General features: G+C 39.4%; 1 protein-coding gene across 1 annotated transcript; it reads right to left on the reverse strand.

Moving 5' to 3' along the window:
• Window positions 1-3618: 3618 nt before the first annotated feature.
• Window positions 3619-22647, reverse strand: ALDH7A1 (aldehyde dehydrogenase 7 family member A1). Its single transcript, XM_054178412.1, has 18 exons — window positions 22457-22647; window positions 22248-22301; window positions 21276-21341; window positions 19572-19652; window positions 16994-17117; window positions 16331-16463; window positions 15691-15735; window positions 13727-13804; window positions 12146-12243; window positions 11200-11241; window positions 9817-9911; window positions 8867-8951; window positions 8436-8542; window positions 6669-6785; window positions 6125-6222; window positions 5890-5963; window positions 4912-4987; window positions 3619-4158 (listed from the first exon to the last, which is right to left on the reverse strand). Exons 1-18 carry the CDS (start codon window positions 22628-22630, stop codon window positions 4104-4106), a joined length of 1602 nt encoding a protein of 533 aa, XP_054034387.1. The 5' UTR covers window positions 22631-22647; the 3' UTR covers window positions 3619-4103.
• Window positions 22648-25161: the final 2514 nt, after the last annotated feature.

Genomic DNA, 25161 nt, shown 5'->3' on the forward strand with positions numbered 1-25161 from the left:
TGTACTGGGTAAAGTATGTCATAAACAATCTGTTCTTCCCTTGAGATGAATACCCACCTGAAACACCATTCTTATCATCCTTTGGCTTTTGGAGTTGAAGTTTTGTGTATAACAATTGCTCCAATCATCTGAGGCTTTTGCAGAATAAAGTGTTATTTCAGCACCAGCTCAGAAGCGGTGTTCCCAGATATGCTGCAATATAAAATACACTCAGAGAAGGAGGTCTGCGTTTTACGAAGCTGGCTAGTGAGCGCGGGGGCTGCCCTGCACTGGAGGGATTGTTGCTGTGCAGACCTTGGGCAGGCTTTGCCTGGCCAACAGCGACACCAGGAGGAATGCAACCATTTAAAAAAGAGCTCCACCGTGGCTTATCGTGCAAGCTCCTATTCCAAAAAGCACCATTTCCCTATTATTTGGAGGAAAACAACGAGCTGTACAGAGAATCAGTGATAATAATTTTGCAAAAGAGAGAGATTATGAAAAAACTATGTGCCTTTGTACCACATACCCACAGGCAACAGTGTTCAAAATGACACTTTTCATCACAAGAAGCATTTTAGTGGCAGCAGAAATTTGCAAAAAAAGATTAAATTAATCCATTAGTTTTTATACATTAGGCATGTACCAAATAATAGCATGTTTTGAAGATCAAGGAATGCACATTTCAGAATACCAAACACAAGGCATTGAAAAAGTCCATGCCAAGCCATTGTTTCTAGTTAAGAAACAATGAGATTTAAGTAATTTTGTCCAGGTATAAGCCTTAAATCTTCTATCTTTTTCACAAAGAAAACTGAGTCTACACTTGTACACAACACATTGGTGCAGCATGAAGGGGGCAAATGAGTCATAAAACAATGCAGGCAAAGGGAACTCTGCACTTTGTTATTTTATGCTTCATTTTTTTCAGACAGCTCCTGTTAAGATTAACGCAGACTTGGATGAATGAATACAGGCTAGTGACCCTTACATGCAGCAGCTATACATGTAACATCTCATGCAGAAACAGACTGCTGCCAGACGTGAAGGAGTTCTGGCAGCCATGCAGGTTTGAACCCATGCAGCAACATGTGGAAGTGAGTGACAGAAACACCTTGAGAAAAGAACACAATATAATATGAACAGGTTGGGCTGTTAGTACTGAAAGGTAACAGTGAACACTTCCACATTTGTTTTAATTTCAGCACTGCAGGGCAGCTGTTTGAAAAACCTCAAGCTGAGACCCACTATTAGCAAGCAGTATTACTGGTTCCCCAAAGCAATTCCCTTACCAACTCTGCTATTAGAAACAGCAGCTCACAGCCTGCAGGTTTGACTTGCCACCATTCATTCAAAAAGCAATCACTCTGTTTCTCAGTAAAAATAACTTTAGTACTATTTGAATTTTTCTTCAGTTAATAATACAGCAAAAAGAAAGGAAGTTACTTGCAAGACTGTTACTATCAAGGTCATTTCACAGTAAACAATACTGTGCTAACAAATGAATTATTGATCATGTGTCATTTAACACTTTTTATTCACCGGTGTTATACATTCAGTGGTAATTAAGTTTATGCAACAGTGGAAGCCACTGATAGAACTTGTACTAAAACTGTAAGTCCCATTATGTTGCACACACCAGTAGTTAAAAGACACATTTTATGAATTCTCAAATTGCTTTCACTAGTTGAGATAGCCCAGTGAAAGCCAACACAGTTTACACTCTCCAGAGCTGACTTTCCAGATTAAAGCAGAAATTGAGAAATAGGGTGCTTGCAGTATCTTTAAACTTCCTTAGTTTAACACTTCATCATAATAACCGCTTAAAGGCACTTAAATCCCTGCCAAAATGTATTTATAATCTGCAGCTGTCTTTAAAAGGCACTTTCCCTAGAGCCACTTAACTGGAAGTCATTCAGCTAGTCAGTTCAACCTGGATTCTTCAACATCAGGTAACTAAACAGAAAAGTGGAGAGAAGAATAAAGCAAAAATCATCTAAAGATTTCAAAGCTGTCTAGGAAGCAGACAAAACTGCTGTAATGCCATACTAGCAGTGCAATGACAATGCAGGTAACATATTTGGAACAGCAATTCATATACTCAGAAAAAGTATATGAAGAATTTGTAATCTATTTACAGATCCCATTCTTTACTTACGTAAAGTGGATCTAACATGTTTAGACACAATACAGAGGTAGTTACAAAAGTATTTCAAGCTGATTTCTCTGTAAACTACTCAAAAAATTGTGCTGGAGGTGTTACATATTAACCTTTCCAAAAGTGCTAGGAACTTTGCTACAGTCACCCTCTTTGATTACATTCCTACATTTTTTCCATTCATACTCATTTTCAGATAATAATTTGAAGATCACTAAAACACACCATTTTTGTTCCATTCAAATGGCTCGAGTTCACTTGCCTAAAGTCAGATGACAAAGTTAACTCTATTCCTGCAAATTAGACCACTAGATCTGTGAAATTATTTTGTCAAGTGTAAAAATACCTTTATTTTCTAGAATAGATGTGACATAACAAGGTCACCCAGAAACTAATAGTAAGAAGCAACAAGAGGAAAGTGATAAGTTTTTGAACTGTTTTTCATTGTTGAGTTTCATAGTTAACATTCAATGCTACAAACAATGTTAAAGAATAGAGCTTCCATAACTTGTGCTATTTTTAGAATTGTTGAATTTGGAAATGCAGTTGTTTCTTTGTGCTTTGCTAATGATTTCTGTCCACTCAGGGAATTTCAGGTATTGCTGTATGCAAATCCACATTTATTCATGAAATCTTTCCTTGTTAGATGACCAAACACAAAGAACTATAGGCAAGACTTCATCTGGCTATTAAAAAGACTCAGTAGGAAAAAAATTTGAAGCTCAGGATGGAAAAAGCTTCAGCTGCTGACTGTTCTATAGGTGACATTCAAAATGCCTTCTATAATACAAATGTAAGATTCAAAACACTATGTATCTTAAAACTAGGTCTTAAAAGTCAAAGTCCAGCCAGCATTGTGGTATGTTTGACCTTGACCACCCACAGGTTGGGTGACATCTTAGTGTCAAAATACATCAAAAGCCAAATCAGAGTCCTAGAATCTGAGCCCAAAATGGAAAGCTCTACAACATTCAGGTACTGTGGAATTTCGGTGCATAACAATAAGAGGAAATCTCCTCCAAATATGGTCTGTTAAGAACCTCAGAAGTTACTCTCTGCAAAGCTAAAATCAGCCTAGCATCATCATGCTTTTTCTCACCCTGAATTCTGAGCAAGGGTCTGAAATGATCTGCTGATGTCTGTAGTCTTCAGTGCCCACCTGCAACCTCCAATTAAGGTGAAACAAACAGACACCATTTTTCTCTACCAAATTCCCTCTACAAGAGTATTCTCTCATGGCTGCACATCCGGTTCTTAAGCTGGTTTGGTTGTAGGGTGTCACAAAGGCTGTGACAATCTGATTTGGCTGTGACTCCTTTTACCTTTAAAAGGAGGTTCTTCCTTTGATGGAGAGGCAGGAAGGCTAAAGCACTCCTTTCAGCTTCTCCCAGCCAGCAGCTTAGTGTGTGAAAAGCAGTCAGGTGAGTCTTCCTGCACCAGCAAAATGAACAAAAAAACAAACCAAAACAAACAAACCCCCACCAAAAACCAGAAGCCCAAAGTATCTCTCAAAATGTACCTTTATTTGCACTTTGAAAAAGAGCCCTGTACTGCCCACCCCACAAGCACCAGTTGTCTGTTAAAAACTCAGCATGTTACTTGAAGCAGAGACCTGCTAGCTGAAAATACCAGCTTGTAGTGGGGAGGTAGAAGATACAGACAGTGTTTGTAAGTAGTGCTAAGGCAACAGATTATTCAGGCCACCTGAATCCCAGTTTGTTAGTTTCAGTCAATGCTTCCTTATTCCCAAAGACCACAGACTTCTCATCTGAAGACTGAAGCAGTAATTTCATGCACTGAAAGTGAAGCAGGTTTAAAGTAGCTGATTTTTTTTTTTTTTTTTTACAAAAGCAGTATCTTTGCTCCAGATAAGTTTCAGAAAATTAATTTTCTTCTCCACGAGGCTTAGAAGGTGCTTGGTTCTGAAATTCTAGGACAGTTCACAGCATCCCCATTCATAGCACGGTTACTGAAACTTGATTCCTTGAGCCAATGGCAAATCCTTGCTGTAGTTGATTGTACTGGAAGAGAAACAAGTATTTAAAGACCGTATTTGATCACTATGACAGGTGATACAGTCTATACAAGGCTTCTGATTTCTGTCACACATATACAAGACACTCCTGTAGGCAGCTGGCTTATGTCAAGTTAGGAACTGACTTTAGTTCAATTTTCAATACAGTAAGTATGTATGGGGAAAGACAACAGTGACCATTATCCCTTTCTTGACAGATTAAAGAGAAAGCAAAGAATGTCTTACTAGGATAACATCCAGGCAGAAAAAGCAAGGTGGTATTTCTCATGTTCATAAGCCTTTGCATGGAAACCAAAGATAGCACAGGTAAAGGCTAAGGAGGCCAGCAGAGTGGGAATGGCCAACCACTACAGGATGTCAGGAGATCTATGGATAGATACTCAACAGCTACCTAAATCACCTACCACTGGTAATAGCAGCACCTCACTGTGGTTGTCACTTCATAGAGATCCTGACAAGTTTCACTAATGTAATTTTTAGCCAAGCCTAAAATTAGGCAAGGGGGGGGACAGGGAACAACAACAACAAAAATACTGTTTTGTTTTTTTTCTCTTTGAGGAACAGGGAGCAAAGTTCTTTATCCAGACACTTCAAATCATCATGTAAACTATTGCCTGCAAATGTAATTACACTCACATGTGACTGTTTCACATTTAGCTAAAATAACCTGCCAGTAGTCAAGTTTCTATACATTTTAGGTTTATCCGTAAGTTACAGTTATTAAAAAGGTTTGTCTTACCAAGTAGACCGCCGCATATAAAGCTTCCAAGAATCACTTCCAGATTCTCTTCCCCCACCAGTGTGCTTTTCACCACCTGTAGGACAAAGGTTATACATTAAAATTTGAATTTTTTTTTCAAATGCAAGCTGAGATATTTTATAAAAAATATTTGGGAAAAACTATTCCTTTGCCCTTACTTTACAACTGAAAGGAATTACTGGAACACTGCCACATACAACTCACTCTCTCTCTTCATGCTTGATTCAAAAAAGATCCGCCTGGAGTTGAAAGTCTCGTCATGCTGGCACTCAAGGACCTTGTTTTAGAGATACTCTTGGGGTATTTTTCAGTAAGATTAGAGTACCAGAATGTTCTGGCTATTGTACTGTTTAAATAGCAAGGTGAATATTTCATTTCTTCTCCTTTCACCTCCTTCAATATATATAAATAGAGAAGTAAAGGCAAAAACTTATTTAAATGACTTTCTCACACAAAAATATTTTATGCTGTAGTTTTTATACATGCATGCAATCATACACAACAAAAGTGCTCAGGACTGTTTTAATTAACTGTGTTTAAAACAGTTTTTCACTCAGCCACATCTCCATCACATTTGGAACATATTTATAAGTTACATTTACTTGGGGTATGGGGAATTGTATATGAAATATTTTAAAACCAAATACAAATATTCTTAAAAGCTGAAATTCAACTACCTATGGTCAAGTTATGCTTTCTGCTAAAGTGGTATAGTGCAAAACTAACTACAATCAGATTTAGTTATTTCAACAGCCTGACTAAAACTTGTAAGACTAGATGAGTAGACCTATTGTTTTGCAGAGAAGATGAAAAAAAAAATATAATTCCCCAGTTTTCAAAAAAGAAAAAAAAAGAAGAAAAATAAAAAGGAACCTGAGGAAGAGCACCAAGTCTCTAGACATGATGCTAGAGAATTTCAGCATTTAAAGAATAAAGAAAACAGCTTAAGCAGCATACCAAAAGCACCTCCGATCTCCGCCCCACTAGTTGGGATGTTGACATTCACAATGCCACAGTCAGATCCCTTTGGCCTACAAACACAAGACAGAATTACTCATAAGGATCAGGAAAGCCTCCTCTCCTAAAATGAGATCAACAAAATGCTCAGGTGGCATCCTGCATAGGTTTACAAAAACCAAGGCAGACTCTGATCTTATGCTTCACAAAGGTAGAAAAATAATTTAACTTTTACCCAAGCCAGCGGAAAATCCTTCCCAAATCCTTGGTAAAGATACTGCTGGAAAGACCTTGTTTTACTTCATTATTCCAGGCAAAAACCTCCTCTTCTTCCTAAAAGAAGAAGGTGTCAATGGTTAAACCATAACCATTCAAAGCAAGGCAGTTACAAAGAAGCACTGTGAGAAAATAGCCAGTATAACATAGCCATATTGCACATACATTGAATGTCACTTGGCAAATACATATGCACAGTCAGGCACATGATGCCTCCACCACTACACAAAACACACAAACTGCTTTTGAGCAGGCTGATATTGACAACACAAATCTATTTCTGTACAGATTCTCATCTTAACTCCAGTGCTCTTCACAGAGAAAGAATCAATGTAGCTACACAGTGAAGTAAGCTATTATAGTAGGTATCCCACAGTGCAGAACTGTTGACGCCTCTTGAAGCGCTGGATCCATTACATGAACCCAGCTCACATATAAAATCTCTCTCCTAACTCCTCTGTTAGCATACTCGACACCTGATTAATTCCCCATTGCCATTTTACCTTAAATTTCAGCACATAGAGTATGGGGGCAAATGTCTCAGTGTGGACAATGGGTGCATTATGAGGAAGGCCAGTCACAATGGTTGGTTCAACATAGTTTCCAGGGCGATTTATAACCTTTGAAAGACATAAGAGAAGAAACAATTGAGGAAGTTCAAACCAGTATCCTACTTAGCACTAGTGTAGGAAGGGAAGCCCACACGTTCTGGTTACTACACTTGTGCCTAGCAATCAGACATAGGATGTCAGATCATCTGAGTAGATAGTAAGTTTTACTCATCTAAGTATTTAAAATATAGGAGCATAACTCCTATTTCTGGCAGCTGACAGAAAACACTTCCTTCCCCCTACTCGTAAACTGATTATTAAGATTTAATGGGATTAAGAATAAAGAAAGTGCCCATGAAGGACAAGAATTTGCAGAATGCTAAGTCCATGATAATTAAACATCCCAGAAGAATCTTCAGTATTTCCTGGTCTAATATGGTGAATCCAAGGACAGAACAGCAATTTTTGTTTGCATATTCACCACCTGCAACCAGAGTCATGCAAGGAACCTCTGAAAGCTCTTAGCCATTTCTAGCAAAAGAAGGTAGCTGCCAAGCTTCCCATTCTACCCTGAAGACAGGACTGCAATTCAAACATTCTCAGGCTGACTAATTCAGCATACTCTAATGGCTCATGGAACAAACTGAGGTAAAATCTTGGCCTAAGCTATCACATTATTGTTTTGGGTTTTTTCATCCTAGCTGTCCTGGAAGAGGGATTAACAAGCCAGCTAAACCTGTTCGATCCACTGCCCTTTCTCCTCCCTCCCCATTTGCAGGGTCCAGGTTTGAGATCGAGGAGCCAATAGGCAGGCACCGTTAAGGCTGCCTGGAAGGGATGGAAGCTGGACCCAGAGCCTCACGTTTCAGAGAGGCAACTGCACGTCAGAGGCTAAGAGAGAAGGCATGTGCAGTTTTGCCACCAGACAACATTTTGAACTGATTGGTGGGATTTGAATAGCTAATGTGCCATTGGGCCGTTCAGTTTTCAAAAAGGGAATTTATAGGGGAAGATTTTACTCTCTCTCTCATCTTCTCACCCACCCCCCCAGCCCCGTTCATTATAGGGATTCAAGGCAGCAACAAGCACCTACTTCAAGCACCTACTTCATGCCCCTGTCTTCAGGGCAATTAGCTTCTTTTGTCCTGGCAGCATAGCGTTTGAGTCATATATCTCTCCACCACAGCAGTGTGCTCTCTCTCTCACTTCCTCTAATTTTGGATACTACCTTTTGGATTATTCCTGCTCTTTGGATTACACATACAAACTCAGAGCATCGCTTCATTGAGCAAAGGTTTTGGTAGTTAACAGCTCAGTGGTTCGTGAGTAACTTACACTAGTTTACCTGGTCATTCCTAAGGTTCATAGCTTGTTTACCTGTTGATTAGCTCCATTATGAACCCAAGGTGGTCTATCTTACCACCCGAGGCAGCATTGCCGTTTGTTTCTGTGCTTATAAGAAGTTTCCGGTTTATTCCTCTGTATTCCAAATTCTGATTTTTCTAGACTGTTATTTCACTGCTTATTAGCCTCCTATCATGTGTAATTAACCAATTATCGACTGGGCAAACAAACCTGAATCAAATTGGCTTGGGAAATTTTTTTTATATATATTTAATAAATCATATTCGTATTTTATCATATTTCTGGCTTATCAATTTGATAAAAAACTAAATCACTAGAGTACTAAATGTAGCAGAGAGAATAAAAGTAACTTGCCTTTCCTCCACAGACCACAGAGCCACCCTGCTGTTTTGCTTGCTCTACTGCATCAAGGAACATTTTCACTGCTTCCTTGGTATGAAGGGGCCCATACAGAGTGTCAGCTGAAAACAAAAGATTCAAAGACATACTTTTAGAAAAACTGTACCTTTGCAAACATCCCTATCATTACATTTTGGGAACAATTATTTCATCTGGCCTTTTCATCTTCAATTCAGAGTTTGTATTCTGAATGAAACCAGCTATCCCCACTCCCTGGTAAACTGTCAGCCTTTGATCTGTAATGCTTTTGCAATGTAAACACAAAATTGGGAAAAAAAAAAAAAAGGAAGAAAAAAAAAAGAAAGGAGAAAAAAAAAACCAAAACCAAACCACCAAACCCAAACAAACTCATATCCTAAACCTCTGAGTTGGAAAGAGCTACTTACAATCCCATGGATCACCAATGCGGACTTGGGCATAGGCCTTAGCAAGCTTTGCCACCACCTCATCATGGATGCTTTCGTGGAGGAACTACACAAAATGTGGTTAGAAGGTTGTAAGACAGCTCAACCTATATATATATATAATTTTTAATATATATATATAGCCTATATATATATATATATATATATTCCTGAAGTTCTACTGCACTTTGAAGAGCTGAGTGAAGTCTAGACATAGTGCTGCTCATGTTGTCAAACCCTCAGTTAGAAACAAACACATGAGCAAGACCTCAAAACAGCACCAGCATGAAAGGAAGATTTAAAGGAAGTAAGGAAACAAAAATTCATTTTAATTTTACCCCACCTCAGACCAATGGTGTCAATTTGTTCTCTAAACTCTTTGGTTAAGTGTTTTACGACAAATATTCAAGTGATTTTTATTGCTAAAACCTGAGGGATCACTGCCCTTCCTATACACCTTAAGTTAACCCACACCAATTTTGACTAATATTTACCAAATCAACCCAAATCTGAAAAGACTGCACAAACACAGGCTAATATTAAAACTCCTTTAAACCTGTGAAAATTAGTTAAAAATCAGTAATAAACTAAGCAACTCACACACCCTTGTTTTGCTGAAATCTAAAACCCATGACAAGATTTACAGCAGGTACAGGCAAAGTTCTGACAGACAGAAACAGGAAGCACAGTAAGTTTTACTTTCTGGAGCTTTAGCATCAGGCACATTTAAAAACATAAACTCTTCAGAGCTAGAATTATAGCAGAAAGACAAAATACCATCTTACTTTCCCATCAAATTGATTTTTCATAGAAAAATGTTTGAAAGACTGTCTGTTACTCTCTAGAGTCTTAGTAGCTGTTAGGCATTTTCTACACTAATTTGGAAGTTAAACTTCAGAGCTACCCAAACTAGACAATACACATTTACTCACTAGCCTTCTAGCAGTTGTACACCTCTGACCCGCTGTTCCAACAGCGGCAAATAGAGCAGATGGGATGACAAGGTTCAGATCTGCATCTTCAAACACTGAAAAAAATTAAAACATCAGCATGTTACAAAGTAAAGAGGTAGTCTGCAAGAGTTAAGAAACTAAACAACATAACGAAATTTGACAGGCTGGTCAAGAAGCATTAGGAATAGTCACATCAGCATAGCACACTCAAGACAGAAAGAAACACTTCAAAAATCATTTTACACCTGGAATTAGACAAACACATTGGACATAAATGTAGGTCAGAACTACTGAAAAAGAGCCTTTTGCAATAAAGCCTATAAACAATTTCAGCTTTATTTTAGTTCAAGAAGCTGCAAACAATTTCTTGCCATTTCTTCACTTTGTATTTTTCTCACTGAGAAGTCTAGCAACATACAGAAAAATGGTTAAGTGTACACAGATAACATAAAAAAAAAAAAGGTGCTAAAATAAAGAGGTATATAATAATGTGAACAAATCCATCTGGATAGATGACACTAGGGTGTTTAAAGCAAAGATAGTATGTATAAGCCTAAACTATCATTCAGCTTAAACAGTCCCACACAATTCTCCAACTATTATCATTAAAACTGGGACACAGTTCAAGTAAGTAATGCTTCTGACATCATTCAAAGTGAATTATGTGAAAAATCAGGATTTTCACATAAAAAAGGGAACTATTTTCTAAGTATAATGCAAGTTTATGCTACTGGCTGGAAAGCCACATGGGGAAAAAAAAAGACCTGCTCAAATGTGATTTGCAAGAGATCTTAATATTCTAGATAGTCAATTAAGTTTGTTCAGAACTTGAGAAAGGTGACATAGAATACTACACACAATGGGACAGCACCTCAGGTAATTAACTAGCTTGTATTTTCTATCTGCGGCATTGCTCAGCCTCACAGTGTTTATGCTATGTTTATCGGGAAATTAGATCATACCCTAAACTACTTAAACCTGTAAAATGTGCTGCTGAAATAAATATATTCATGCTTTTTTATATTCTAAAAAGCTGAAATGTTGTGCTTGTGACATTAGAACTACCTAAAAGGAAATTTATTTAGCACTGCCCATATTCCTTTACTGGAGTTTACTGCTTCTCATTCCTTCAGCACCTCAACAGTGAATAAATACAAGAGCATGAACTTTCATTTTTTATCTTAAAAAATAAATACCTTTCCATACTTTCCATACCATACTGAAGACAAAAAAGAAAACAGTATTCTACTGTGTACTTTTCAAACACTGACTGGGGGGGATGGGAAATAAAAATGCTACAAACATTTGCATGCTAACTTCCAAGTTCCATTTATGGGACTAAATTTCTACAGTGTGTATTACCAATAATGGCATTGTTTCCTCCCAGTTCCAGCAGACTTCGACCTAATAGGAACACACAAAACAAGGTATGTCATGCACAGATGTATTCACTGCACCTCATTCAGTGACATAATGTCTAACTAGAACTAAATTTCATTAAACATTTTTCTGGTTAGTCAAGACATTTTAGACATCCCAGTCAACTGAACACTCTAGTCAAAGTAGAAAATCACACTGAATGCTGTAATGAAAGGTACCAGGAGAACAGTTATGGCAGATACAAGCTTTAAAAGGTAGGCAAAAATAGCATTGACAAGGGAAAAGCTATTGCATAAATAGTATGATGCAGTCAAAGAAGAAGAGGAGATGCTAGAGAGATCAAAATGCACATATAAAATTTAACTGGGCTTATTTCTCTGTCAGCTCAAATATGAGGGAAACAATCACTGTCCACTTCTGGGTGAACATTTGTTTTGGTATTTTATTTCTCTCCACTCCTATGAGCTTCAAACATACAATCTTGTGAATAAGACTTTCTATTTTAAAAGTTAGAATCCAGCAGCAGCATTCTATGGGCTCATGCATCTAAACTTTTAAATATTTGCAGTAAAATGAGTGTTTTAAAATCTTAGCTTTTCTCCTGTACTCGTAAGGCAAGAGAGCATTTCTCCATGAACACATTCCCAAAAGATCACAGACTCTGCTGTTCATTTTGACTCTCTGCATGATTATATTCATGGATAGCCTCCCCAAACTAACTGCATGACCACAGAAAACCTAGCAGAATATTATTAGTTTCGTATAAATGCAGATCTGTCTCTGAGCAGTTTCAATATCCTACTTGCACCAAGTTAAAAAAACAATCAAAAAGGGTAACACAAGAGGTAAGTGAAACAAGCTGTTGCCTGTGGGGCACCTCTGCCTTTTCCAGGCATGGAAGTAAGTAGAGGAGACCCTACAAACTCACCAAATCTCTCCTGAACCATAAGTGCTACTTGCTTGCCCACTTTTGTGCTGCCAGTGAAAGACAACAGGTCCATTCTCTCATCTTTCGCCATTGCTGAACTGCACAAGAAACACAACGCCATATTCAGCGGCCAACTGCAAAAGTTGCTTGCACATTCCACACAAACCAAATTCAACCAGGGAGATCTTTTAAACTCACAATTACTACTTCAAAAGGCACCAGGTAAGTAATTAAGCAGATGGTAGGAAAAATGGTTCTTAGAGAAGTGGAATGAGTCTCTTTTCATTCAACTAAAATCAGCCCCAGTTTTTATGTTCACTAAGAAAATAAGCATATCTATGGCTGGTTTTAATACCACCTATTTTGTCTTCTCTTGAAACACTAAAACATACATTTGAATATACATTTGTATTAGGAATTCCCACATTGTAATAATCAAACAAAACAATATTATTTGCACAGCTTCCAAGCACAAGTATCCATGTATAAGCAAGTGCAGACTCCTGTACAAGCATGAGACAGTGAAAACTAAGGACTTGGGGACCCAACCTCAATTGCAGATCCAGGGCACTGGGTTTGACCGCACACTGGGGGTGCTAGAGATGGAGCTTTGCCTGTGTGACTACTTGGCAATGCTCTTTTAACAAGCAACACCCAGTGACATATGTCCAGAAGAATACCCAGGCCATGGGCAAGCTGCTGAAGGAGGCCAATCACCAGAAGACTGTCCTGAGTGCCAACGCTGACTGCATGGTACAGACTGAGGGGCTACTAGATGACATTAACTTCAAGGCCAAAGTCTCAAGGCAAGAATTTGAGGATTTGTGCTCTGACTTGTTTCAGAGGGTCCCAGAACCAGTTACAGCAGCCTCTGAGGCAGAGAGCACTATCCCTCCCACAGACAGGAGACAAGAAGACAAATCTGAGGATATTGATCCAGACAAGGAACCACCTACAGCTGACAAAGTAGCAATGAAAATGAGGAATTATTCTCCTTCACAAGTGATCCAAAAGGCCAGTGGGCTAGAAAATTAATACTCTTAGAACATTGTGAGTGAAATTCAAGTATTAGCTATTAATATTCTTTGGGTGCAAGCATATGCATAAATGGAATATAACCTTATTCGTGCCTCTTAATTAAATAAACAGTAAGCTATTTGTTAGCAGCTGATGTTAGAAAAAAGTTCTATACAGAAAGAGTGATTGCCCATTGGAATGGGCTGCCTGGGGAGGTGGTGGAGTCGCCATCACTGGAGGTTTTCAGAAGACTTGATGGAGTGCTTGGTGCCGGGGGTTAGTTGTTTGGGCGGTGTTAGACTGGTTGATGGGTTGGACGCGATGATCTTGAAGGTCTCTTCCAACCTGGTTTATTCTATGTATTCTATGATCTCTCAACATTTAATAGAAACATGTATTATGTTTACAGCAGGGCCAGAGTTTCAGACCAGCTGGTAAAAATTATGACAAAAGGTATGTGAATGTACTGGGAGCTCCTGGAGATCAGAATAACTTTATAAGTACCACCTCTAAAGACATGCTTTGCTCTCTAAACATCTCCAAAGCGCAAGAAATGTTACTTACCCAATGTCTGCTCCACCACAAACCAGTGAACAAATTGCTCCAGGCAACTTGTTATCCTCCAAAACTTTGGCAATTATTCTAGAATCAAAGTTGCAAAAATTACAAATATTTCTGACAGATGCACATATATGGGAATGAACTATCAGACCTGTCTGACCATGCACATGAAGAAGCTACAGAACTCAAAAAGCAGCAGTCTTGCAGTTAAATGACATGCAGCTTGTACAATACATAATACGCTTCTTTCAGCAAGGACTTTGGTGTTACAATAATAGTTCACATAGAATAGTGTAAAATATAATCACTATGTGTCCATACAAGTGGCACAGGCAAGTATTACATTGGCATGTAGAAAACTTGACGCTACACTCACCATTAGAAGGAGATACTTATGTAACTTCATAGATATATATCAAATACTTATCAGCTTCAGGCCATTGTCTTTGGAAGTTAATATTAAAACCACAAAACTTGACAATTAGTTATTTTAAAGGAGCCTTTTTATGTTCAGCACACAACTGAAGTATTAAAAAAGTTAATGAAATAAGCAAAGTAACAATAAACCTAGAATATGTAACACCCGGTAATTTATTCTTTGGATAATGTCTCCTTTTTATCCACAAAAGAATTCTGGAACCTGGAAATGCATGCTAAGCTTTTATTAGGTTTGGATAATAAAGGATTGTGTGAAGACATCTTCAGGATATAGATCTACATAGATGTTCTGAAAGGAGAAGCCCCAAAACATGCCCTAACCCAGCCAATGGGCTAAACACCTGTGAATTTGCAAACCTGATATTTCCTAGGATCCAGATGGTCCAGGTAAACATGCAGCATGTGTGACTGACCTTGTAACACACCTGTGAACTGTGTCTGCCCTTGGCTATGTTTGGACTTGCCCCATTCTATAGGTTAACCTATTGGGTTTCTCTGTCACCAGTGGACATAAATTGTCTTCGGACAATATTTAAACCAGCCAAGATGGTGAGCTGAATGCTGTCTAAGTTGCAGCTGAAAAGCCTGTCTTAGCAGGCAAACCACACCGTGGCCAAGCCAAGAGCTGCAAGGGGACAAGCTTCCCTGAAAGCACCCAGGAGCTGCCACAGTGAGAGCACCAAAACAAACCCCCACAATGCAGCTGGACAGCCCAACACATCAGCTGTCCTGCCACCTACACAACCAGGATGCATCACTCAGCAACAGAGCAAAGCTACCAACCAGAAGCCTGTCCCCAGTACAGCATCCCACACAGTGGACACCATCTTTGCTTTGTTTGCCTGTGCAAATTTCAAATGAGCACTGCCCTTCTTGGGTTATAAATAGAGTCTGGAAGATACCAGAGGAAAGCAAAAAAGCCATGAATAATCTGGCTAATTTGCTATAGTGTCCCTCTGGTGTGAAACTGCAAATCACAGCACCTGAATTTCCAATCCAAATCACTATATTGGAAATTCTCAGATTTTTGCTTAAATTGTTTAAACTGCCTTCATATTCCTTGTATATGGAATATATAACCCACAACCAATTATCAGTACCTGTAAATATACTTTGTAAATAAGTTACAGCAGTGTCTGAAGATACCACTGCCTGAAATACTAAATGTAAAATATATTTATATTTTATTACAACAGGCAGACAGAAGAATTTGCCAAGGAACTAGATGCTGATGTTGGGCTGAGACTCCCAAAAAGCGATGAGTGCATCATTAAAGGAAGCTGAATTTTGTGAGAAATTCATTTTCTACAAGGAAGCTAACCACATAACTAGCTGTACTTCAGGTCTGTGCACAGCTCTGGCCCCAGAAAACGAACAAACTAACACCACCAGTATAAATAGTGTCCTACATACACAGTTACGTTTTAGGTAACAAGGGGGAAACAACTCTTCTGGCCCCTAAGCACTAGCTCAAACTGAAAGTAAGTTGCTTAAAAAGCGAAACAGAAACCAAATAAACCAGAACTCACTTTGTAACAGCAACACTAATAAGGGATGTTGTAGGAGCACCTTTCCTAAAAATGAAATAATTAGGAATGAGATTATTTTCTTTTCACTACTTTGAGAATAAGAAATAATTCAAATAGGCAATTTTTATAGTATCTGAATTACGGCACACTTTGTTTAGACTGGTTTTCCAGTGCATGATAATACAGAAATTCAAGTGTTTCTTTACACAGCTAAGATTCAGAGCTACTACTGAAATCCACATAAGCAAGAGCTATGCAGCACAGTAGACTGAAGCAGAATGATGAAAGTGAAGCAGGAGCACAGGAAGTGGAGCAGGAGGACAGGAAGTAAAGGAGTCTTAATTTTAGCTATACCAGTTCTGAAACTACCCTCTACCACTGCTGCAAGACCCCAAACTGGGTTCTTTTTTAAAAACAGGCCATATGGACAGGGCTGAACCTCAACACCTCATAGAGCAAGTTACCAAAAAATAAAGCAAAGCTCTTTGACTACAAATTTACCTAAAAATAAACAGAAATTAGCCCTACATGAGCTAGAACCATACATACAAAAACACCAGGTATTGGAGAATGATTTCATGCCCAGGATAACATGTCTGATTTAAAACCCTGTTGGCATATTGGAGAGCCATTAACTTACCAGAGGCAAACATTTCCACAGATCATTGCAATTGCACTGTTCCACCCATAAACTGCTACAGGGAAGTTAAAGGCTGTGATGATTCCTACTAAACCAACAGGATTCCACTGCTCTATAAGGGCATGCCCAGGTCCTGAAAGCAAAGTTACAGTGCAACACAATTTGCATCCATTTAGAGGGTTTTTTTTAAAAGGAAACCATGTTAGCAAGGGGCTTAACATCACCCCTTTGTCCATCAGAACATTAACTTATAGACACTATATGTATGGTATGCACTCTGCAGTTTGCTGCAACCAGGTTAGCTAGGTTAACACAACAAATGACAACATGCAGTTTTTCTATTTTAACTATTCAGTTAAGAGAATGGTGACTGTTTGTTAATTAACTGACAAAACAGTCTCTCATTTTTAAGTACACTGCTGAACTTTTTACATACTTTCTTCTAGCACCTTCCTTAACAAAGAAATCAGAGAGAACCTAATGCCTCAAACAGCAGAGAGAAAAACCTACTGCTTTTCTTGCTACAGGCTAGATAATTCATTAGGTGGTGCTACTGCCTGTCAGCATATCTATTCCCAGACAACATATGCCCTTATAACTCACAGCACATCAGTTTTGCCACACTACACCATTTGAACAACAGAGAAAAAAAGGCCTACTTACTTTCTGAAGGCAAAATAGGTCCACCAATCATTCGGGACAAACCAACAGCATAATCACAGACATCAACATACTCCTGCACTTCCCCAACACCCTCAACAAAAATCTTTCCCATTTCCAAGGAGACCTGAAAAGGGAAAAAAAAAAAAAAAAGAGACTGAACTGTTTTGTAAAAATTTTCCTTGCACCCCCAACACATTGTATCCCACTAGCGCCAGGTATATCTGTACATCAATTAAGACTCAATACATGTTTGGTTTTTTTTCATTACATAAGTTTCAACACTTCCTGTGTTATTCACAGATTAAAGAAAGAACACAACAGACAGACAGGAGTCACATTCCCATACACTAGGAGGAAATTAGAAGAGGAAATTAATTAATTGAGAAAATTAAAACCAATCTACTGAAAGGATTACACAACAGTAATGAGGTTCGTAGATTTAGATCAATGAAACACTCAATTTCTATCAGGATGTGTGCAGACATTGTGGACCAGATATGAAATAAATTGAAAAAGCTCAATTACTCTGCTCTGAAACAAAAGAAATGGTCATTTACATTTTTCATAAACAAACTACTTGTTTTACAACATTTCAAAGTTAAGTTTGAGAGATTCAGTTTTCAGACACTGCTTAAAATGTCTACACATATTTATTGTTTTAGTAACCTTGGATGTTGAAAATGTGTTAGATACACATAGCAGGAACATAGATTATTAATAAAATGGCATTAAGACATTTTTCCTCCAAAAGTGAGAGAAGTCTCTAACTTCAGAACTGAAAAGTCACTCAATTTACCCCTACCTAATTTTACAAGTTGTGCTCTGATATCTAGGTGTGGCTTTCATGCAGGTATCACCCACCAGTTTAGGCTGATAAGTGTACTTTGAAAAAACTGTTAAGTGAGAGATTAGGCTCCAAAGACTTCCACATGATTTTAATTCCCATGCAGAAGGTGACTAAAGGTATTTCTATGATGCCTATAGTAGTCTCCAGACAGAATTAATAGCCCCTATCTGTGACCAAAACCAAAAGCGTAACAGATTTATTTACTAAGAAACAGTGAGTCTGTAAGTGCAGTAGATACATTTCAATAAGGGCATTGTGATGCAAGGCTGGAAATTTCCAACAGCACATGAAAAGATAAATTGCCATATCATTCTCTTTTACACATCCTAAAGCTGAGCTGAACAGATTTATCATCTCTTTGGGAAAACTAGAAAAAACGCTCTGGCAATAAGCAACAAGTTTTGTCCAAAGAACACAGAGCAAACTTCTGCTGTCCACACTCACCAGTGAAGCTGCATCACTTTTGAACTCTGTGGTGGTTTTAGGCTATACCTTTAGAATTTAGTTAGAGATTTTGAGCAGAATAGTAGAAAAATATAAACAGAATAGAGTAGAATAGACCAGGTTGGAAGAGACCCTCAAAATCATAGTGTCCAACCTATCATCCAACACCACCTAATCAACTAAACCATGCAACTAAGCACCCTGTCAAGTCTCCTCCTGAACACCTCCAGTGATGGTGACTCCACCACCTCCTTGGGCAGCCCATTCCAACAGGCAATCACTCTCTCTCTGTAGAACTTCCTCCTAACGTCCAGCCTAAACCTCCCCTGGTGCAGCCTGAGACTGTGTCCTCTTGTTCTGGTGCTGGCTGCCTGGGAGAAGAGACCAACCTCTGCCTGTCTACAACCTCCCTTAAGGTAGTTGTAGAGAGCAATAAGGTCACCCCTGAGTCTCCTCTTCTCCAGGCTAAGCAATATAAATCACTACTGGGTGTAAAAAGGAAAACTAAAAATTATTCTAAACAAATTCATTGGATAAGTATCTGGCATGAACCAGGCTCTACCTAAACAAGTCTTTCTTCTTTTTCTGAACTCTGCTGCTTGCTTCACTCCAGAGAGATTAACCTGCTTGTCAGCTGACCTTGGCTGAATTGTTTAGTTAAGTTTAACCTGCTGTTTTCTCTCTGCTCCTTTCTCTCTTGTGGGATGGGGATGGGGGGAGCTAGGGGGACAGTGGAATGGCTTCCCTGGTCTCTGACCAGGGGAGTTTTTGTGTTGTTGGCTAATTGTAAATATCTGTATAATATTGTAAATACTATGTATTTTGTATATATTCATTGCATTCCATTGTAGAGTGCAGTTTTTGCTTGTAAATACAGCTTTCATTTTGCTTCTAACTAAGTTGTCTGGCAAAGTTAATGCTGAGAGGAAACTTCAACATACCACAAACACCAAAGTAGGCTAGCATTCTAATTCCAACCTTGAAACTCTGCCAAGGAGACAACATCAAGGGAAACTGCAGAACAGATTACACTTTCTCTTCCTATTAGCATATTATCATTTGCAGTGTAGGATGCCAGAACAAAATCTTGCATCTTTTTTTTTTCTTTTTTCCTTTCCTTTTCATAATTAAAATGTCTTTAGACAACCTAACAGAACTAACAGCATTGCAACAATTAAGCTTAGTATTGGAGAGTGATTAGGTTAAAAAATGAGGAAAAACATCCTGGACACACCCCTCCCTCCCTTATCCACCCTCAAAGTTAAGCTGCTTTTGGAAACAACTTACCAAGCTTCCTAGAACTTTTATTTTTTGTCTCAGAGCATCACCAATCTGTCGAACTATTTCTCCACGCTTAGGTGCAGGGATCTAGTCAAAACAGAAGAAAACAGAAGAATCTATTTGAGATTGAACATCCATGACATCTGCCTGATATACACAGCTAGTCTTTTACCTGTGCAGTAAGGAATCACTGTGCTTTTTCCCCTATCTGCCCAAGACATTCTTACTTGTTAATTTTTCTCAAGTGCACTGCTTATAAGAAATTGATTCCTGCCTTACAGAGACTGATAACACTGCACACATTTTTGTCTGTTTAAAAGCTGAGTTCCATTGAGTATCACTAGACACATTCAGATTATTAGTTCCACTACTTCTGTTCAACCACACCACCCACAATGCCCCATTCAGCCACACCATGAGAAACAAGAGTTTTTTATAAAAGCACTTCCTAGTTTTTGTGCCTTTGAAGTGTACTCACTATCACATCCTTTTTATTTATTTTTTATTCTTTTTCTTATTTGCAGTATGACAAGGGCTGGTGACATTTATTCTGTCAGCAGATGATGAGACTCACAGAACCTCAAACAGATTTAATTTTTTCATGATTATTTTTTATTATTTTGTAATGTGTTATCAGTATGTTAGACAAGCCACATGTATGCAAGACAATTTATAGGATTATAAACTACTGATCAACAGAAGTTTTCTGGAAAGAAAGGAGTGAAGAATACATGAAGCATGCAATCCTCTCTTTAAAGGCAAGATCTTTCAGGTAGGCTCATTACAATAAAAGCCACAAACTAAAATCAAACAGCTTTGAGACAGGGCTTTAAAGCATTTGATGTGTTGATTCACGGTTATCTGTTAGATTACTTTTAGACTGTTTCTAAACAAATTAGGAGCTGCCATGCACTCACCAACATTATATTCACTGATTGTAACAAAAGAACATTTATTAACATATACTGCTGAAGCTGTCATGTTTATCCTAAATTTTGTTCTCTCCAGGTAAAGCAAACTACTTTGCCAGATAAAACAGAGAATGTCCAAAAACCTTACAAATTTCAGGTTTCAGCTTGTTTAAAAGAAATGGACAGTCGCTATAAAAACCAAGCCTGGCATGTCCAGGAAGAAAATGGATGCTGGCTGGACACAGCTTATACAAGAGCACTGAGAACTACAGCTTGGTAAGGAATAATAGCTTAGCCATCGTCTGACACAGCAGCGTAACATGCAAGTTTTAGACTAACACAGCTGTTTTGTGAAATACCACAACAGCTGGTGAACAAAAAAAGCATATTCAAAATCAGCAGTCTTCTTCACCCTATGAGAACAAGATACCATCACAAGCTAGATACACAAATATTCTGCAGTTCAGCCTGGAGAAATCATGTGGCAACATGAAGTTAGGACACACCCACAAAGATATTTTCCGGCTACAAGGTTTCTTTCTGAACTTCAGCACAACTGTTTGCAATAGCTCACAGGCACAAACCTGGGTAAATTCACCAGATTTTTCAGAACAAGTATTTTCCACAAATCAATGATATCATCTTTGTACCTCACTGCTAATATGCACAATTTGTCTGGCTATGTTTCTTACGGTTCACATTGTGGATTTTTACTTAAATATAACATACACAGTATGAACATGTTTTCACAGCTCCACTAGACAGGGCAACGTAATAAAAGAGAAATTTGTTAACTCACATCAGCCCAAATCTTCCATGCCTCTTTAGCCTTCTTTACTGTGTCTTCATAATCCTCTAAACTAGCCTAAGTGAAGAAGCATGTCAAAGAAAAAGTTAGAAAAACCAAACCCCAAAACAAACACCACAGAAAAGCTTCTGCATCCAACTCAAGACACTTCATACTGGACTACAGAACACTGCTTTCACGGGAAGTTTATCTCCTGCCATAGTTTTGGTTCCAATATGGCACATTGAGTTGACTAAAGGAACTGCCAAGGAAAAACTTGCATGCTGCTTAAATGGCCGGGGAGGCGGGGGGGCGGTGTGCTGGAAGAAAAAAAAGCGAGCATAAATTTTCCTTGAGATGGCAAAGGATGCTCCATAAAGAATGGCTGTAAGGAAAGCATTCATCATCTATTCCTGTATCTTTTCCCTTGATAATAGTACTCTTTAACAGTAGTAAACGAAAGCTTTGAGGACTGTCCTACTGCATGGGTGTCAAGCACTAATCGAATCCAAATATACAAAAAGAGTAGGTTTGCCCGATAGCACGACTCTCACACTAAAACCTTCCACAAATTTACCACGTGCATGCCAGCGCTTTCCGCCGTACCTGCTTCAGGCCACTCAGCTCCACTGAACAGCCACTCCTATTCCACATAGCCCACTAGAAACAGTAACGGGAAGGAGAGGCTTTTGCTGTTCTCAATAATACATGCAAGAGCGGGGGCTGGGAAGCTAAAAAAACAACCCGTGACTGCCCCCTTCTTCTTCACAAAAAAGCCGTAAGTTTCTTTCCAGCAGATGGCTTGAGCTGAGATGAGCTCCACTAACCACCGCTAGATTCAACATCCCCTAAACCCCGACCGTCACCCACCCCAGCGGATTCATGTCCTTGTTGAGTCGCCACGGAGGCGACGAGATCTCCTCCCGATTCAGCAGGCGCTGCCCGCCGAGCTTCCCGGGACTGGCCAGGCTGAGACGTACTTACCTGCCGGACGCTGGCGATGGGCTCGTTGTTTGCAGGGCAGTATGTCGTAACCACCTAGAGCAGAAGGCAGGGCATGAGCAGCGGAGCAGGGGCAAAGCCCCGGGCCCCGCCGAGGCCCGGTCGCAACTCGGCACGGCCACACTGACCCCGCCAGGGCCCGGCTCCCATGGACCCGCTCCCATCCCCACAGGCCGTGCCGCCGCACGCACCTGGCCGCTGCCGCTCCAGCGCCCATTATACACGCCCGGGTTTTCCTCCTGCAGGCCCAGCTCCCGCAGCCAGGCGTAGCGCGGTTGGCTGATCAACAGCGTGGACATGGCGGCTGCCGGGAATCCAGCCCGCAGAGGAAGCAACGCGGCAGCAGCACAACGAATCCCCAGCATCTCCTATGGTCACACCGCGGGGGTAGCACGCGGCTATGGCGGCCGCGCCCAGCCCCGCCCCGCTCCGCCTCCCTGCCGCGGGCTCCCATTGGTGGGGGGGCGGTCGCGCCCCCCGCGCCGGGTCCCGTCCCCGCTCGCTGCCTCCCTGCCTGCCCCCTGCCTGCCCCCCTGCCTGGCCGTTTCCTGCCTGGCTGTTTCCTGCCTGCCCCTCCCTGCCCTGAGCTGAGACAAATAGAACTCCGGCCGCGCAGAGTACGGAGTTCTGCCGCATTGCAACTTCCCTTGGAGTAGCAGGGTGGCAGTGAGAACCGCCGTCCGGCATTTCTGATTGCAGGGAAAACGACAACACACAGTAATCAAAACAGGGTAAAAAATGCAGTTATCTTTATTCTACAGAGTAATAAGTACGACCGTGCACTACTGTTTTCATTCTTTAATCCCGTTCTTGAATCTCAGTTAAGAGGCTTCAGCTTCTAAGACAGCTGCTTAGCCAAACTCTAGTGTTTGAGATCTTACAATCTTCACAATTACCCTCTCCTGTGTACTAACATACTTGCTTCACTTGGTGTACATTCATCTTGCACAACCATAGGTGATATTTATCATATATTTGTACACCATAATTCTCCCTATGGGGCTTTATAAATTTAGATTACTTACTATGATCACTAAATATTGTTTGTTTTCTGGAATATAGAATTTTCTGAATGGTCAAAACAGTTAGGAATAAACCCCAATGCTTAGCTTTAAATGCCTTGGTACATACTTAAAGGAGAGATTAAAAATGCCAGTGATCTCAATAACACCACTTTTAAGTTTCCACAGGTATACACTTTTCATCACTGTGAATTGCATTAACTATAAATAATCACATTTTTTTAAATGGTTGTTCAAGTAATTTTGTTGAACAAAAAGTATCTTTAGATAGTGTTAGATTAGTGTAAAGTAGTCTGGCAAGGTTCAAGAAATGAAGAAGCCATTGGCTTGACTGCAATGCAAGATCAGATTGTCCCTTGCACAAGAATACTGGGTTTGAATACTGCAAAAATTGTATCAAAAGGCAGAAAGCTGTTCATCTTTTAGGGGAATATATTAAGAATCTTGATCAAATGGAATTCAAAATAGAAATTAATATATCTGAAAAGTAAAACTTTTAAATCGAATCTTAAATCTACTTGGAAAACAAACACCATCAAAACAACAGCAGTACAGGCTTTCTTCTGCTGCTTTGTCATGGTGCTTTTACAAACTTGACCTCAAGAAGCTACCCTACAAATGGTATAGCAGATCAGTCCCCAGAACTGTTTGTTCATCATCTGACTAGCATACCTTGCAAAAAAAAAGGTTGTATAGGTCTCTCTCACACCTTACTTGGAGTGAGCTTGTCTTGATCTAGTGACCCAGAAGTGTGAAGTATTACTTGAGCTATTCTATCTCCTGATGACTCGTAGTGGAAAACTTTCCCTAGGAAGGTTAATTTAGTACATTGATCAAATATATAGATGACATAGACTCCGTCTGGCTGCACAGCATGTAGTACCCAATGAAGCTGGAACTGCAGCAGCTACATATGTATTTTAGGGAAGAAGAACCTGTAGCCTTAGGGCATACCCTACCCACTTAACTGAGAGGCCTTTGTAGCCATTAACTGTCCTTGAATAGCCTTCACTGTCACAAAAACAAACAAACAAACAAACAAACCACCAAACCAACCAACCAACCAAAAAACCCACAAAAAAAACAAAACCCCAACAACAATAAAAACAAACATGAAAAAACAAAACCAATGAACCAAAAAACACCAGAGAAACAGAAGCCCACAGCTTTGTTTTTAAAATCATCTAGATGCCCATCAATCACCATGTCCTCTGTTGAATTTAGTGACTCTTCACAGAGATCTTCCTTATGAGGCCTTCCCCTGACACCTCACAGAGGGACTGGAATGATGTATTCTGGTGTAAGAACACAGGCTTTCTTCTGGCATGTTGCAGAAATGTTTTGTTTTGTTTTGTTTTTCTTTACAATTTAAATTATTGTTTGTTGTTTCCGGGTTTTGCTAATTTTGTTTAAATTGTTGCATGTCCCTGCTTGTGAGATACCTTTCCACAGCTGAATATTTGGAATCAGTAAATAGGTTTTATTAATTTTTTCAGTATTTTTATTATAAAAGTTATTAATATTTTTATTAATAATTCCACCAGTTAGTAAATATTAATAACTATAACAGGAACATACCCTTACAGAGACACCCAGATAGGCTGCAAAAGCGGGCAGGAAAGAACAGTATGAAGTTGAATAGACAAGTGCAAGATCCTATACATGGGATGACATAATCAGATAGACCAGTAGAGATATGTCTGGTGGGGGAACAACCTTGCTAAAAGGGAGATGGGGTTTCCTGGTAGACAACACACAGAACATGAGTCATCAGTGCATTGCTGCAGAGGTAAACCACATCCTGGGCTATATCCACAGGGGCATAGCTAGCAGACATAGAGATGTGATCGTCCCACTCTAATCAGCACTCGTCA

This window comes from Dryobates pubescens, chromosome Z (genome assembly GCF_014839835.1).
Source record: "Dryobates pubescens isolate bDryPub1 chromosome Z, bDryPub1.pri, whole genome shotgun sequence".
NCBI lineage: Eukaryota > Metazoa > Chordata > Aves > Piciformes > Picidae > Dryobates > Dryobates pubescens.